Source organism: Oncorhynchus clarkii, chromosome 5 (genome assembly GCF_045791955.1).
Source record: "Oncorhynchus clarkii lewisi isolate Uvic-CL-2024 chromosome 5, UVic_Ocla_1.0, whole genome shotgun sequence".
NCBI lineage: Eukaryota > Metazoa > Chordata > Actinopteri > Salmoniformes > Salmonidae > Oncorhynchus > Oncorhynchus clarkii.
Genome location: NC_092151.1, coordinates 15,580,993 through 15,599,420, shown reverse-complemented (window position 1 = coordinate 15,599,420; position 18,428 = coordinate 15,580,993). Strand labels below are relative to the sequence as shown.

The following is an 18,428-nucleotide window of genomic DNA, read 5'->3' as shown; positions in this document are numbered from 1 at the left end:
TGTGTAGTGTACTGCAGCCAATATGGTGTTATCCAGTACACTGGGAAACTATGTTGTGTAGTGTACTGTAGTCAATATGGTGTTATCCAGTACACTGGGAAACAATGTTGTGTGTAGTGTACTGTAGTCAATATGGTGTTATCCAGTACACTGGGAAACAATGTTGTGTGTAGTGTACTGCAGTCAATATGGTGTTATCCAGTACACTGGGAAACTATGTTGTGTGTAGTGTACTGTAGTCAATATGGTGTTATCCAGTACACTGGGAAACAATGTTGTGTGTAGTGTACTGCAGTCAATATGGTGTTATCCAGTACACTGGGAAACAATGTTGTGTGTAGTGTACTGTAGTCAATATGGTGTTATCCAGTACGCTGGGAAACAATGTTGTGTGTAGTGTACTGCAGCCAATATGGTGTTATCCAGTACAATGGGAAACAATGTTGTGTAGTGTACTGTAGTCAATATGGTGTTATCCAGTACGCTGGGAAACAATGTTGTGTGTAGTGTACTGCAGTCAATATGGTGTTATCCAGTACGCTGGGAAACAATGTTGCGTGTAGTGTACTGCAGTCAATATGGTGTTATCCAGTACGCTGGGAAACAATGTTGTGTAGTGTACTGTAGTCAATATGGTGTTATCCAGCACACTGGGAAACAATGTTGTGTAGTGTACTGCAGTCAATATGGTGTTATCCAGTACGCTGGGAAACAATGTTGTGTAGTGTACTGTAGTCAATATGGTGTTATCCAGCACACTGGGAAACAATGTTGTGTAGTGTACTGCAGTCAATATGGTGTTATCCAGTACACTGGGAAACAATGTTGTGTAGTGTACTGCAGTCAATATGGTGTTATCCAGTACACTGGGAAACAATGTTGTGTGTAGTGTACTGTAGTCAATATGGTGTTATCCAGTACACTGGGAAACAATGTTGTGTGTAGTGTACTGCAGCCAATATGGTGTTATCCAGTACGCTGGGAAACAATGTTGCGTGTAGTGTACTGCAGCCAATATGGTGTTATCCAGTACGCTGGGAAACAATGTTGCGTGTAGTGTACTGCAGTCAATATGGTGTTATCCAGTACACTGGGAAACAATGTTGCGTGTAGTGTACTGCAGTCAATAATGTACTTACATCCACATATGCTCGTCTGACCTCTTTGTTTCTTTGAGAGTTTCTCTCAAACGGCACCTTATAAAGTTGTTTCATTCTGATTTGGTTTCGCTTGAGAATGCGAGCCAAAGTGGACAGACTGACTCGTTGAATGTTGTTGAATATGGTGTTGTCTTGAATGATGTGGCTTTGAATTTCTCGTAATCTGATTTCATTATTTTCCAAAGCCAAGTTTACAATGTTAGCTTCCTGTACCCCGGTGAACATGTGGCCCCTTCCTTCTTCATGGTTGCATCTCTCAGTCCTTTAGAAAAACAAAAAAACTAAAATATAGGGCTTGGACAATGCAGCCTAAAGATATTTCCCCCACAGTAGAGTCAATTCTACAGGAAATGTGTGCAGTTAGTGTATGACATCAGCCATTCATGAAGTAAACAGGTGTCACCCAACTGATACACTATGACATGGGGTGTACTACATAGTGTGAAAGAAATGTTGGTTACATACATACCTGTACTCCAATCTCAACGTCCGGATGACACAGGCGACAGTAAAACGGCTCAAGTTGGGCTGCACTCTCTGTCCAGCCTCTCACATTGTCAGCCCATGGTTGATGACATGATCACAACATGAAAGTTGTTGTCTTCTTTGGCCATGAACTCCTCTACCAGCTCTACCCCTACCTCTCACTCTTCCTCCCCCTCTCATTCTCACCCTCCCTCTTCCTCTCTCTGCAACAGCTTCCATTGTTGTTGTAAAACAAAAGGTGCTCTCACCTGTGGTCTTTTCATAGTGCTTACTTCCTGATTGAAGTGGTAACAATTAACCATTGGGGTGTTTGGCCAGGTAACACATGTATTGGCCAATTAGCTCATGTAGTGTCATTTTGAATGGCAGTGTTTTGAAATGGACTTTATGTCAGATTGTTGTGTCTTATGCAGAGAACCATGTGCAGTGCATTTAAAAAGTGCCATTTTGAATTGCAAAATGTGTGTAAAGCAGAAAATGTGTTTAGACTTTTGGAGACTTGAGAAGAGGTTTTGCTCTCTGTGTGTCAGTTTAAATAATTGTGCTGTGCATGTCATTTTAGTGTGTTAGCAATTGGAAAAACTGTATAACACAGCTTATGTTTCCATCTACAAGCACCTACAGGTGACAGCGACACATACAGTATATCTATGTATATATGTTTCCCATGAGGGAATGAAACCGTCAACCCTTGTGTTGCAAGCACACTAACCTATCTAACCCACTAGAACCATCCCAGCATACTAATCTACTGTAACCCACTAGAACCATCCCAGCATACTAGTCTACTGTAACCCACTAGAACCATCCCAGCATGATAATCTACTGTAACCCACTAGAACCATCCCAGCATACTAATCTAATGTAACCCACTAGAACCATCCCAGCATACTAATCTACTATAACCCACTAGAACCATCCCAGCACACTAATCTACTATAACCCACTAGAACCATCCCAGCATACTAATCTACTGTAACCCACTAGAACCATCCCAGCATACTAATCTACTGTAACCCACTAGAACCATCCCAGCATACTAATCTACTGTAACCCACTAGAACCATCCCAGCATACCAGTCTACTGTAACCCACTAGAACCATCCCAGCATACTAATCTACTGTAACCCACTAGAACCATCCCAGCATACTAATCTACTGTAACCCACTAGAACCATCCCAGCACACTAATCTACTGTAACCCACTAGAACCATCCCAGCACACTAACCTATCTAACCCACTAGAACCATCCCAGCATACTAATCTACTATAACCCACTAGAACCATCCCAGCATACTAATCTACTGTAACCCACTAGAACCATCCCAGCATACTAGTCTACTGTAACCCACTAGAACCATCCCAGCATGATAATCTACTGTAACCCACTAGAACCATCCCAGCATACTAATCTAATGTAACCCACTAGAACCATCCCAGCATACTAATCTACTGTAACCCACTAGAACCATCCCAGCATACTATTCTACTGTAACCCACTAGAACCATCCCAGCATACTAATCTACTGTAACCCACTAGAACCATCCCAGCATACTAGTCTACTGTAACCCACTAGAACCATCCCAGCATACTAATCTACTGTAACCCACTAGAACCATCCCAGCACACTAATCTACTATAACCCACTAGAACCATCCCAGCATACTAATCTACTGTAACCCACTAGAACCATCCCAGCATACTAATCTACTGTAACCCACTAGAACCATCCCAGCATACTAATCTACTGTAATCCACTAGAACCATCCCAGCATACCAGTCTACTGTAACCCACTAGAACCATCCCAGCATACTAATCTACTGTAACCCACTAGAACCATCCCAGCATACTAGGCTACTGTAACCCACTAGAACCATCCCAGCATACTAATCTACTGTAACCCACTAGAACCATCCCAGCACACTAACCTATCTAACCCACTAGAACCATCCCAGCATACTAATCTACTGTAACCCACTAGAACCATTCCAGCATACTAGTCTACTGTAACCCACTAGAACCATCCCAGCATACTAATCTACTGTAACCCACTAGAACCATCCCAGCAAAGTAATCTACTGTAACCTACTAGAACTATCCCAGCATACTAATCTACTGTAACCTACTAGAACCATCTCAGCACACTAACCTATCTAACCCACAAGAACCATCCCAGCATACTAATCTACTGTAACCCACTAGAACCATCCCAGCATACTAATCTACTGTAACCTACTAGAACCATCCCAGCATACTAATCTACTGTAACCCACTAGAACCATCCCAGCATACTAATCTTCTGTAACCCACTAGAACCATCCCAGCATACTAATCTACTGTAACCCACTAGAACCATCCCAGCAAAGTAATCTACTGTAACCTACTAGAACTATCCCAGCATACTAATCTACTGTAACCTACTAGAACCATCTCAGCACACTAACCTATCTAACCCACAAGAACCATCCCAGCATATTCATCTACTGTAACCCCCTAGAACCATCCCAGCACACTAACCTATCTAACCCACTTGAACCATCCCAGCATACTAATCTACTGTAACCCACTAGAACCATCCCAGCATACTAATCTACTGTAACCCACTAGAACCATCCCAGCATACTAGTCTACTGTAACCCACTAGAACCATCCCAGCATACTAATCTACTGTAACCCACTAGAACCATCCCAGCATACTAGTCGACTGTAACCCACTAGAACCATCCCAGCATACTAATCTACTGTAACCCACTAGAACCATCCCAGCACACTAACCTATCTAACCCACTAGAACCATCCCAGCATACTAATCTACTGTAACCCACTAGAACCATCCCAGCATATTAGTCTACTGTAACCCACTAGAACCATCCCAACATACTAATCTACTGTAACCTACTAGAACCATCCCAGCATACTAATCTACTGTAACCCACTAGAACCATCCCAGCACACTAACCTATCTAACCCACTAGAACCATCCCAGCATATTAATCTACTGTAACCCACTAGAACCATCCCAGCACACTAACCTATCTAACCCACTAGAACCATCCCAGCATACTAATCTACTGTAACTCACTAGAACTATCCCAGCATCCTAATCTACTGTAACCCACTAGAACCATCCCATCATACTAACCTACTGTAACCCACTAGAACCATCCCAGCATACCTGCTGTAACCCACTAGAACCATCCCATCATACTAACCTACTGTAACCCACTAGAACCATCCCAGCATACTAACCCACTAGAACCATCCCAGCATACTAATCTACTGTAACCCACTAGAACCATCCCAGCATACTAATCTACTGTAACCCACTAGAACCATCCCAGCATACTAGTCTACTGTAACCCACTAGAACCATCCCAGCACACTAATCTACTGTAACCCACTAGAACCATCCCAGCATACTAATCTACTGTAACCCACTAGAACCATCCCAGCATACTAATCTACTGTAACCCACATTCTAAGCACCACCAGCGATTGTAATGCTATTTGTGCTCCTCCTTTCTTATTTTTTCTTTTTTTAAATTTTTTAACCCCTTTTTCTCCCCAATTTCGTGGTATCCAATTGTTGTAGCTACTATCTTGTCTCATTGCTACAACTCCCGTACGGGCTCGGGAGAGACGAAGGTTGAATGTCATGCATCCTCCGATACACAACCCAACCAGCCGTACTGCTTCTTAACACAGCGCGCATCCAACCCGGAAGCCAGCCGCAGCAATGTGTTGGAGGCTACACCGTGCACCTGGCCACCTTGGCTAGCGCGCACTGCGCCCGGCCCGTCACAGGAGTCGCTGGTGCACGATGAGACAAGGAGATCCCTACCGACCAATCCCTCCCTAACCCGGACGACGCTAGGCCAATTGTGCATCGCCCCACGGACCTCCCAGTCGCGGCCGGTTACGACAGAGCCTGGGCGCGAACCCCCCTGTGCCATCAGGGACACTGATGGCACAGCTGGCGCTGCAGTACAGCGCCCTTAACCACTGCGCCACCCGGGAGGCCCTGTGCTCCTCCTTTCTAAGTGGTTAATTGAGTGGTTGTGTTGAGGTTGGTTCTTACTGAGTGGGCATGACATTCCCCTACTGAATGATCTTATTCTGTGTGTTCTTCCCAGGCTTGACCGAGGAGCCGAGCAGTAAGACCGACAGCAGCACGGGCAAACAGAGGAAGATGAGCAAGAAGACCACTGAGGAAGAGATAAAGACACGAACATTGACCTCCACCAGCAGCGACAGGTAAAGGACCCATATCATCTTCAACAACTCAAAACCTAGACAGCAGCAGTGATTAGAAGTCATACATTTGGAGGGACGGGCGCCTGCTGATTCCGGTCGTCAGTTGAATGGTGTTTCCTCCGACACATTGATGCAGCTGGCTTCCAGGTTAAGGGGACGGGTGTTAAGAAGCGCGGCTTGGCTGATAATTTGCTAACGTGATAAAAGCACACGTACCTAGAAGTTTCTCATTTTTGTGAATGGAATATTTGGCTTGAAGTCTCATACGGGTACTTTAAATGTATTTTCATTTTATTTAACTAGGCAAGTCAGTTAAGAACAAATTCTTATTTTCAATGACGGCCTAGGAACAGTGGGTTAACTGCCTTGTTCAGGGGCAGAACGACAGATTTTTACCTTGTCAGCTCGAGGATTAGATCTTGTAACCATTTCAGTTACTAGTCCAATGCTCTAACCACTAGGCTACTTGCCGCCCCACGCCCCATGCAGTGGCGAACCGTGACTATTGGAGCTAGGACCTCAGTTGCCGAAAAGATCTGACGTCATACATATAGATAGAGAACTCGGATGACTGTGTATACAGAGCATGTCTGAGACCTTTCTTTTGCAGACCTATGTAGGATAAACAATTATTTGATGACAGAGTCAAATGGTCCCAAGCCACGCCTCGGCTGTGGCTCACAGCACACGTACACAACGGTCCTAAGCCACGCCTTGGCTGTGGCTCACAGCACACGTACACAACGGTCCTAAGCCACGCCTCGGCTGTGGTTCACAGCACACGTACACAACGGTCCTAAGCCACGCCTCGGCTGTGGCTCAAAGCACACGTACACAACGGTCCTAAGCCACGCCTCGGCTGTGGCTCACAGTACAGGTACACAACGGTCCTAAGCCAAGCCTCGGCTGTGGCTCACAGTTCAGGTACACAACGGTCCTAAGCCACGCCTCGGCTGTGGCTCACAGCACACGTACACAACGGTCCTAAGCCACGCCTCGGCTGTGGCTCACAGCACAGGTACACAACGGTCCTAAGCCACGCCTCGGCTGTGGCTCACAGCACAGGTACACAACGGTCCTAAGCCACGCCTCGGCTGTGGCTCACAGTACAGGTACACAACGGTCCTAAGCCACGCCTCGGCTGTGGCTCACAGCACAGGTACACAACGGTCCTAAGCCACGCCTCGGCTGTGGCTCACAGCACACGTACACAACGGTCCTAAGCCATGCCTCGGCTGTGGCTCACAGCACACGTACACAACGGTCCTAAGCCACGCCTCGGCTGTGGCTCACAGCACAGGTACACAACGGTCCTAAGCCACGCCTCGGCTGTGGCTCACAGCACACGTACACAACGGTCCTAAGCCACGCCTCGGCTGTGGCTCACAGCACAGGTACACAACGGTCCTAAACCACGCCTCGGCTGTGGCTCACAGCACACGTACACAATGGTCCTAAGCCATGCCTCGGCTGTGGCTCACAGCACACGTACACAACGGTCCTAAGCCACGCCTCGGCTGTGGCTCACAGCACAGGTACACAACGGTCCTAAGCCACGCCTCGGCTGTGGCTCACAGCACACGTACACAACGGTCCTAAGCCACGCCTCGGCTGTGGCTCACAGCACACGTACACAACGGTCCTAAGCCACGCCTCGGCTGTGGCTCACAGTACAGGTACACAACGGTCCTAAACCACGCCTCGGCTGTGGCTCACAGTACAGGTACACAACGGTCCTAAACCACGCCTCGGCTGTGGCTCACAGCACAGGTACACAACGGTCCTAAGCCACGCCTCGGCTGTGGCTCACAGTACAGGTACACAACGGTCCTAAACCACGCCTCGGCTGTGGCTCACAGTACAGGTACACAACGGTCCTAAGCCACTCCTCGGCTGTGGCTCACAGTACAGGTACACAACGGTCCTAAGCCACGCCTCGGCTGTGGCTCACAGTACAGGTACACAACGGTCCTAAGCCACGCCTCGGCTGTGGCTCACAGTACAGGTACACAACGGTCCTAAACCACGCCTCGGCTGTGGCTCACAGTACAGGTACACAACGGTCCTAAGCCACGCCTCGGCTGTGGCTCACAGTACAGGTACACAACGGTCCTAAACCACGCCTCGGCTGTGGCTCACAGTACAGGTACACAACGGTCCTAAGCCACGCCTCGGCTGTGGCTCACAGTACAGGTACACAACGGTCCTAAACCACGCCTCGGCTGTGGCTCACAGTACAGGTACACAACGGTCCTAAGCCACGCCTCGGCTGTGGCTCACAGTACAGGTACACAACGGTCCTAAACCACGCCTCGGCTGTGGCTCACAGTACAGGTACACAACGGTCCTAAACCACGCCTCGGCTGTGGCTCACAGTACAGGTACACAACGGTCCTAAGCCACGCCTCGGCTGTGGCTCACAGTACAGGTACACAACGGTCCTAAACCACGCCTCGGCTGTGGCTCACAGCACAGGTACACAACGATCCTAAACCACGCCTCGGCTGTGGCTCACAGTACAGGTACACAACGGTCCTAAGCCACGCCTCGGCTGTGGCTCACAGTACAGGTACACAACGGTCCTAAACCACGCCTCGGCTGTGGCTCACAGTACAGGTACACAACGGTCCTAAGCCACGCCTCGGCTGTGGCTCACAGTACAGGTACACAACGGTCCTAAGCCACGCCTCGGCTGTGGCTCACAGTACAGGTACACAACGGTCCTAAACCACGCCTCGGCTGTGGCTCACAGTACAGGTACACAACGGTCCTAAACCACGCCTCGGTTGTGGCTCACAGTACAGGTACACAACGGTCCTAAACCCTGCCTCGGCTGTGGCTCACAGTACAGGTACACAACGGTCCTAAACCACGCCTCGGCTGTGGCTCACAGTACAGGTACACAACGGTCCTAAACCACGCCTCGGCTGTGGCTCACAGTACAGGTACACAACGGTCCTAAGCCACGCCTCGGCTGTGGCTCACAGTACAGGTACACAACGGTCCTAAACCACGCCTCGGCTGTGGCTCACAGTACAGGTACACAACGGTCCTAAACCACTCCTCGGCTGTGGCTCACAGTACAGGTACACAACGGTCCTAAACCACGCCTCGGCTGTGGCTCACAGTACAGGTACACAACGGTCCTAAGCCACGCCTCGGCTGTGGCTCACAGTACAGGTACACAACGGTCCTAAACCACTCCTCGGCTGTGGCTCACAGTACAGGTACACAACGGTCCTAAGCCACGCCTCGGCTGTGGCTCACAGTACAGGTACACAACGGTCCTAAACCCTGCCTCGGCTGTGGCTCACAGTACAGGTACACAACGGTCCTAAACCACGCCTCGGCTGTGGCTCACAGTACAGGTACACAACGGTCCTAAACCACGCCTCGGCTGTGGCTCACAGTACAGGTACACAACGGTCCTAAGCCACGCCTCGGCTGTGGCTCACAGTACAGGTACACAACGGTCCTAAACCACGCCTCGGCTGTGGCTCACAGTACAGGTACACAACGTTTGCAAATATCGATCGCAGGAACCACGTTACAAGAAAATACGGTTGCGTCGTTTCAGATAAACATTTGCCAAAACAAACAGTCACTCAAATAGTGGCAGAATAAATTCAACCACACATCTACTCACATTGTTTCAAGACCACAGACAGTATATGCTGTCAGAGAGAATAGTCACACTGTATTCGATTCTCCAGCATGCAACAATAAAAAAAATGAGCCACAACATGAAATGTCATGGACACAGTATTTCCAATTGCAACGTCATTACCTTAGTTTTTACCTCACAACCAGTGATCTAAAGATGAAATAACATTTTACACCTTGTATTCAGAATGATATGAACAAGAGAGCAACAAAAAGCAAGCTTTAGATGAAAACAAAACGTCCACTCACCATTATGATTATCATTTCAAAACCAAGTCCATTCTCCTGTCCTTCATTATGAAATGGGCAGGTTCATATAGCTTGTCTTTTGATTTTAAATCGGAAAGAAGTTATTTTTCTATTGAGATCAAAGCCAGGGCTGAAGGTCGGGCCTGTCCAGTGGTGTTCCTGGAATATGTTATTTCTACTGATGCAGTGGACACTGGAATGGTCAAAACTAGACAGGTAAACAGATACAATTGGTGGATACAATCAATTAGTCTCTTCTGCTGGAGAAAGTGGAGCAGATCAGCCGGGCTCTTACCCTTGAAGTCAGACATTGAGTACATAACGGTGAGTTCTGTTTTAAGCCGCGGCAAATCAAAATGAGGGCCATAACTTGAGACTTGAGAACACAGAGTTTGGAAAGTTTGGCGTTTCCCTATATATTGGGAACATTTGTGGGTCAAGGAGGGCAAGGAACATGAGCCTTACATGGTCATTGAGCCTGTTTCTTAGCTGAGTGACAATGTTGTTGATGATCGTACTGTGAAGCTTTTGGTACTGGCCGTGAACGTCTCCTTGCAAATGTGTCTTGGTACTCTGCAGATGGAATCCCTTCTCTGTGTTGTTGCAGAGGTCCTGCAGTGTCCACAGTGTCCTCGTAGATGGAATCTGACTTTCCCTTTTCCCCTCTCTGTGTTGTTGCAGAAGTCCTGCGCCCCCTTGGTACTCCGGTCTCACTCACAGTGTCCTCGTAGATGGAATCGGACTTTCCCTTTTCCCCTCTCTGTGTTGTTGCAGAGGTCCTGCGCCCCCTTGGTACTCCGGTCTCACTCACAGTGTCCTCGTAGATGGAATCGGACTTTCCTTTTCCCCTCTCTGTGTTGTTGCAGAGGTCGTGTGCCAAAGTGCTGACTTTGTCAAACAGGCAAAATCTTTGAAACCAGTTATTATCGGTATTGAAGAGTAGGCAATTCCAACTGTAAAGCTTTTTTTGTCAGCTCACAGCTGGTAATCCATGGATAACACTCATAATTATTAACTTGAAAATGCCTTTTAAAACTCTTTCCTCGTTGCACCAAATCAGGCAGTGCAGAAGTTGGTCTATCGGTCTGTAGAAGATTTAACTTTTCATTAAAAGTTAGTCTTGAAAAGGGCGATGCTAACAATTTAGCCACCACATAGTCCTCGATTACTCTCTCTGCAGTTGCCATCGTTACATACACTCACTGCAAAAAGTTAGCCAGCTAGCTAGGCTCAAGCGTGAGAAAACAAAATAAGGCTCTGAATTAGTGACGTATAATTAGGCTCTCTAAAGAGCCTTGAAGAATCGTTAAATTGTCCCACCTATTACAAGACAATTTGTGATTGGTTGAATCTACTGTCATTCCAAAATGCTGCTTTAATTGAAGTCAATGTCAATGACGTTGGCTGGTGCCTTCTAGTCAAAGCCCGAGGGCCTAGCCAATGAGCGTTGAGCCCAGCTAGATTATTTCTACCAAGAGACTACCAAAGAAAAATTCTGATTGGATATGTTTTTCTCTTGGATATTAACCCTTCTTTTTCCAAAACAATAGGAAGATCATTACAATTAAGACAAAAAAATATTAAATCAATGAAAACACAATTACAGATTATATTAATATAAAAATATATACAGATTTGTATCTATCCTTAGGCCCTCTCTGAAGGCGTAGAGGGCCCTGGCGGTTCCCCAATGTTCAAATGATATGAGTGTAAAACATTATGATGTAGTGATTCAAACTGATGGGCATGCTGTGTGTCCTATCAGAGTGGGCTTGGAGTCGGCCGACACGGACTCGGACATCCAACGGCACTGCTCGTCCAGCTCGGAGGCGGAGCCAGAGAAAGTGGTGCTTAGAGAGGAGAGCCTGCCATTGGCCAGCCCCTTCACCCTCCCCACCTCTTTCGAAGAAGACATCCTGGACCTAAAGTGAAGACAATCCCATCATGCACTTATTTTCTGCCCTCCTCCTCCTTTCCTCCTCATCCCCCTCTTCTCTGCTCCTCCTTTCCTCCTCATCCCTCTTCTCTCCTCCTCCTTTCCTCCTCATCCACCTCTTCTCTCCTCCTCCTTTCCTCCTCATCCCCCTCTTCTCTCCTCCTCCTTTCCTCCTCATCCCCCTCTTCTCTGCTCCTCCTTTCCTCCTCATCCCCCTCTTCTCTCCTCCTCCTTTCCTCCTGATCCCCCTCTTCTCTGCTCCTCCTTTCCTCCTCATCCCTCTTCTCTGCTCCTCCTTTCCTCCTCATCCCCCTCTTCTCTGCTCCTCCTTTCCTCCTCATCCCCCTCTTCTCTGCTCCTCCTTTCCTCCTCATCCACGTCTTCTCTCATCCTTTCGGTCATTTTTTTTGTAGTTTGTTGATTTCTGTTTAGTTTTTATCTCTGTGTTCTGGGTCTTCATCCTCAAGCGTGGTGTGTAGAAGAGGAATGCGTGTGTGAGTAACCCAAAGAAAACGAGGAGGTCATTTGAGGTGGTGTAGTTAGTTCAGAGTTCAGAGGTCATTATACGGCGAAGGTTTCATCAATAAACCAAAACTGAATGTAAATCTACGCACAAGGCACGAAGAAAAATCTGTGTTGGAACCGACGCCCTCGTGAAGTTCCTTTGGCTTACCATTTGTTGCATATTATATGATTATTTCCTATTCCACTTTCAACTGTAGTATAATATATGTATGTATACATCTATTTATACATTAAGATGCATACACACTGACAGACATGTATGCCTTTATAGATATATTATAATACACATTTTATTCACATATTTAGTAAATGTAAGATGTTTTATGCTCTCCATGTCTGTCAGTCTTGTTCTGTTTCCTTTCCAACTCACAGTATGCAGGTAGACAGGGCTGGACTGGAGGCAGAGTCTCCCACAAGTGCCAATTCGCCACACCCTACACCAAAACCACAACTCCCATCAGCCACCTCTCCTCTGATTGGCTGGTCTCTGACAGTAGCGGTCTTAGTCATGTATCCCTCTGTAGATACCATCTTACAGTGAGTCTGTGAGCTAGGTTCAATCATCATAGAGTCACACACACACCCCCCTCTAGGGTTTCTAAAAGCACCTGCATGCCATGCCTTTGCTACTACTGTCCTGTTTCTGGCTATCCCTGAGAATCCCTCAGTCCAGGTACTCACAGAATGAAAACGCATATAGTCCTTTATACACAGACTACAACCTTCCCTGACAGTAAGCTTACTGTGGCCTATAAGTGGCCCAACATTGTCATAGCCAGCGGGCAGTTAGCTCATCGGCTTTCTAGTGGGTTCGGCTGCAGTATCTGACACAATCCACCGGGCACACACTGGCTGAATCAACATTTTTTCAACGTCATTTCAATGAAATAACATTGAACCAACATTGAATAGACGTTGAATTGACGTCTGTGCCCAGTGGACATGGTCTGTCTGGTGTTAGGCCGCTATTGTCTACGTGGGACCTCTATCAGCTTGATTCTCTTGTTAGTCGGGTTGGAGAATTTATCAAGTAGCCAACTACTTCCTTTTAGGAGTGATGGCTTGAGGTAATGTTGTCGGTCACAGGTTGCGCCCAAACTTTTAACCAGGGCCCATAGAGCGCTGATAAAGAGTAGGTCCTTATATCCGGAATAGGGTGGCTTTTAGGACATAGACATAGTGGATGAGAGTCCATTTCGATGGTAGATTGGTTAGGGTTAGATGGTAGATGGGTTAGGTTTAGATGATAGGAGGGTTAGATGGTAGATGGGTTAGGGTTAGATGATAGGAGGGTTAGATGGTAGATGGGTTAGGGTTAGATGATACGAGGGTTAGATGATAGATGGGTTAGGTGGTAGGAGGGTTAGGGTTAGAAATTAGGAGGGTTAGATGGTAGATGGGTTAGGTTTAGATGATAGGAGGGTTAGATGGTAGATGGGTTAGGGTTAGATGATAGGAGGGTTAGGTGGTAGGAGGGTTAGGGTTAGATGGTAGATGGGTTAGGGTTAGGGTTAGATGATATGAGGGTTAGATGATAGATGGGTTAGGTGGTAGGAGGGTTAGGGTTAGATGGGTTTTGGTTAGATGGTAGGAGGGTTAGATGGTAGATGGGTTAGATGGTAGGATGGTTAGGGTTAGATGGTAGGAGGGTTAGGGTTAGATGAGAGATGGGTTTTGGTTAGATGGTAGATGGGTTAGATGGTTAGATAGTAGGAGGATTAGATGGTAGATGGGTTAGATGGTAGATGGTTTATGGTTAGATGGTAGGAGGGTTAGATGGTAGATGGGTTATGGTTAGATGGTAGGAGGGTTAGATGGTAGATGGGTTAGATGGAAGATGGGTTATGGTTAGATGGTAGGAGGGTTAGATGGTAGGAGGGTTAGATGGTAGATGGGTTATGGTTAGATGGTAGATGGGTTAGATGGTTAGATGGTAGGAGGGTTAGATGGTAGATGGGTTATGGTTAGATGGTAGATGGGTTAGATGGTTAGATGGTAGGAGGATTAGATGGTAGATGGGTTAGATGGAAGATGGGTTATGGTTAGATGGTAGGAGGGTTAGATGGTAGGAGGGTTAGATGGTAGATGGGTTATGGTTAGATGGTAGATGGGTTAGATGGTTAGATGGTAGGAGGGTTAGATGGTAGATGAGCAAGGCATAACTCCCCAAGTGCAATGGGACATTACTGAACACAGGAGTTGTGATGCGTGTAAAGAGAGAGTGGACTGAAACAGCACAGAGGAAGCCATAACACACCTCTGATAAGATAGATAAGTAACCAATCCCAATGAGTAGAGTGGTATCAGCACGCGGGTCAGGTCAAACATGACTCAATACCGGGGCATCATGGTAAATGTAGTGTTTCATCAGTATGTACTGGACATGAGTTGGGCTCACGCCTGCAACTTCAAAATCATCCTTAGCCCAAGTGGGAATTTCCTACTTGGCTAATGGTTAGGAGTTTGGTATCTCCCGTGGGAGACCAGGGTTCAGACCTTGACGTACAGCATGATATTGTGTTCTCAGTGTCTTACGCTGCATCATGCTGAGAGGAATATTAGGGAGAGGCTCTGTTGTTACTACTATACAGATCACGGTGATGTTGCTGCCAAACCTACATACAGTACATGTCCGGAGAGGAATATTAGGGAGAGTTCTTGGCTTAAGCATCTGTTTGGCTATGTGAGTGCCCATGTGTGGTCGGCTTGTGACAATGGCACCCCTCTTCTGATCTAGCATGAGCCCCCTTCTCTCTATCACACCCTTTCCTTCTGTTTCTCTCTGTACTTGCCTGTCTCAATATGGTCTCTTTCATTACTATTACGCGAAACCAGAGGGAAACCATAGGGAGACTATTTTTACAATGGAATTGGACTTGTTATTTATTACCCTGGTTCTTAACATGAGTGTAGGTGAAAGGGAGTGGGATGTCTGGTGGTTTGAAGGTTTGTAATACGGCTTCTATCACTTTGATCATTCTCCCTGTCACTCTCTCCTTTGTTTCCGTCGTCCCTGTTAAGTTCACACCGCCCCTACTCCTTGATGTTTTTGCAGTGGTTTTTGTATCTAAATCAATATTTAGTGTTTAGACTGTTGCTCAACCTCTCTGTGATATCAAAACGAAAGAAAAAAATAATAAAAATAACACCAAGTGTCTTAAAAATATTGTATCGCCATCGTTTTTAATGCCAAGTACTACCTGTAAATGTTTGTGTTTCAAATGTGGCCTCAAATGAAACTTTATTCTAAAATGATTATTATTATTATTTTTTGAACAATTATTTCAGTTATTTGAACAAGTGCTGTAGACCACTGCTGTGAAAGTAGTAAATTCTGTTCATTGATATGTAATAAATATTTATGAAATTTGAACACATTTTGTTTGTAATCTTCCTCATTATAGATTAGTTATTGGTGTTGTGATGTCAGAAATTGCTGGAAGCTTTATCTGTACCACCAACTGTAAGGATCTACCTGCTAAACTACATTTCCCATGATTCCCCAACTGTCACACATGGAAACACCGCTCTTCCCACCTGGAAGGTGGCGGCACAAACTGAGAGACAAATTAGGGCCATATTAGCAGGTCAAGTTAGCACAAGCCTCGTGTCAGCACATCTGGTGTCTGCTCCAGTCCCTGCTGGAGCCTGTTTGTCGTGTGTGTGTGTGCACATGCGCAGATGATCAGAATTCATCTCTCACCTCTCTCTGAGCAGAATCATCAATGTCCCTGTAACAGCAGCACCCCCCGCGAAACACACACATATGGTCACATATGCACACACACTCTCAACCTTACTTCATTCCTCCTGTGACACAAATGGGCAAAGTTTTTCCACTGCGCTCTCCATCCCTCCCAATACCTCTGACTCCTCCTCCTCTGACTCCTTCAAAACCATGGAGATGGTGCCAATGTGGCACTCTGCAGAGCTCTTTCCCAATGCTTTTGAATGCACCACTAACTGATACAATTAGGGGTGTATTCATTACGCCGATTCTGTTGTAAAACATTTACTCTGTTGCAAAAATGTGCAATGAAAACAAGACCTTCTATTGGACACATTCAGGTAGGCCTACTTTCTTCAATTTAACATTACCAATGTCTTCTCCTAATCCTTTAAACGTATTGAACCAAACAATGTTACCCAGTGTTAAACGAATGTAACAACATAGAAAGCTGATTCTTCTTTCTTGGCCTGTGTCCAGTTGTGCCCCAACTGAAATGTAAAAGCTTCAGTGACAGATATAGGGAAGTTAATCAAGGAGGTGATGGAGTCCAGGTGAGTGTCATGAGGCGCAGGTGCGCGAGACGATGGTGACAGGTGTGCGGAATAATCAGCAGCCTGATGACCTAGAGGCCGGAGAGGGAGTATACAGTGAGGGAAAAAAGTATTTGATTTTGTACGTTTGCCCACTGACAAAGAAATGATCAGTCTATAATTTTAATGGTAGGTTTATTTGAACAGTGAGAGACAGAATAACAACAAAAAATCCAGAAAAAAAAAAACATTTCAAAAATGTTATAAATTGATTTGCATTTTAATGAGGGAAATAAGTATTTGACCCCCTCTCAATCAGAAAGATTTCTGGCTCCCAGGTGTCTTTTATACAGGTAACAAACTGAGATTAGGAGCACACTCTTAAAGGCAGTGCTCCTAATCTCAGTTTGTTACTTACAGTATATAAAAGACACCTGTCCACAGAAGCAATCAATCAATCAGATTCCAAACTCTCCACCATGGCCAAGATCAAAGAGCTCTCCAAGGATGTCAGGGACAAGATTGTAGACCTACACAAGGCTGGAATGGGCTACAAGACCATCGCCAAGCAGCTTGCTGAGAAGGTGACAACAGTTGGTGGGATTATTCACAAATGGAAGAAACACAAAATAACTGTCAATCTCCCTTGACCTGGGGCTCCATGCAAGATCTCACCTTGTGGAGTTGCAATGATCATGAGAACGGTGAGGAATCAGCCCAGAACTACACGGGAGGTTCTTGTGAATGATCTCAAGGCAGCTGGGACCATAGTCACCAAGAAAACACTTGGTAACACACTACGCCGTGAAGGACTGAAATCCTGCAGCGCCCGCAAGGTCTCCCTGCTCAAGAAAGCACATATACATGCCCGTCTGAAGTTTGCCAATGAACATCTGAATGATTCAGAGGACAACTGGGTTGTGGTCAGATGAGACCAAAAAGGAGCTCTTTGGCATCAACTCAACTCGCCGTGTTTGGAGGAGGAGGAATGCTGCCTATGACCCCGAGAGGGAGGAGAATGATTTGTCAAGAGGAAGGAGAGAAAGAAGAAGAGGGAAATAAAAGAGAGGACGAGTGGGGAGAATAAAGGAAGGAGAGAGAGAGAAAGAGAGAGGGGGGGGGGGGGTACTCTCCAATCAGGCTGTCTGAGTCCCACTGTGAGGAACAGAATGTCTGGGTTCCTAATTAAACATTTTGTGTCACTGGCCAACACATAATACCCCATGTCAGAGTAGAATTATGTTTTTAGAAACGTTAACAAAAATGAAAAGCTGAAATATTCAACCCCTTTTTTATGGCAAGCCTAAAAAATGTTGTTGAACAAGTCACATAATAAGTTGTAAGGACTCACTCTGTGTGCAATAATAGTGTTTAACATATTTTTGAATGACTACCCCACACATACAATTATCTGTAAGGTCTCTCAGTCTCTCAGTGAATTTCAAACACAGATTCAACCGCAAAGACCAGGGAGTTTTTCCAATGCCTCGCAAAGAAGTATATCTATTGGTAGATGGGTAATTAAAAACAGACATGGAGTATATCTTTTAGCATGGTGAAATTATTAATTACACTTTAGATGGTGTATCAAAACACCCAGTCAATGCAAAGATACATGTGCCCTTCCTAACTCAGTTGTCGGAAAGGAAGGAAACCATTCAGGGAGACCAAACTTAATAAAATGGGTTATAAAAGTTCATATTTGCGCTAGCATTCCTCCTGTGAAGTAGGCGCACATGATCCACACACAAACAAGTTAGAACGAAGTGTGGATGTAAAAAAAGCCATGCCTGTGCATATGACTTTCCCCACAGTCCCATTAGGGTGATTTCTCCCCTTCTTAGCTATCTACCACAGCCTCCTGGTTTCCACCAAGCAGCGTGTCTGAATGC

General features: G+C 46.0%; 1 protein-coding gene across 2 annotated transcripts in view; it reads left to right on the top strand.

The window, feature by feature from the left end:
• LOC139408436 (GTPase activating Rap/RanGAP domain like 3) overlaps positions 1 to 15,419 on the top strand; it is a 179,208-nt gene extending 163,789 nt beyond the window's left edge. The window contains exons 30-31 of one of the 2 annotated variants that reach the window (XM_071152299.1): positions 5,783 to 5,903; positions 11,581 to 15,419. In XM_071152299.1, the coding sequence (XP_071008400.1) occupies positions 5,783 to 5,903; positions 11,581 to 11,746 (287 nt within the window). In that variant the 3' untranslated portion in view covers positions 11,747 to 15,419. The remainder of the gene's footprint in view (positions 1 to 5,782; positions 5,904 to 11,580) is intronic. The other variant, XM_071152300.1, reaches the window with a different exon arrangement.
• Positions 15,420 to 18,428: the final 3,009 nt, after the last annotated feature.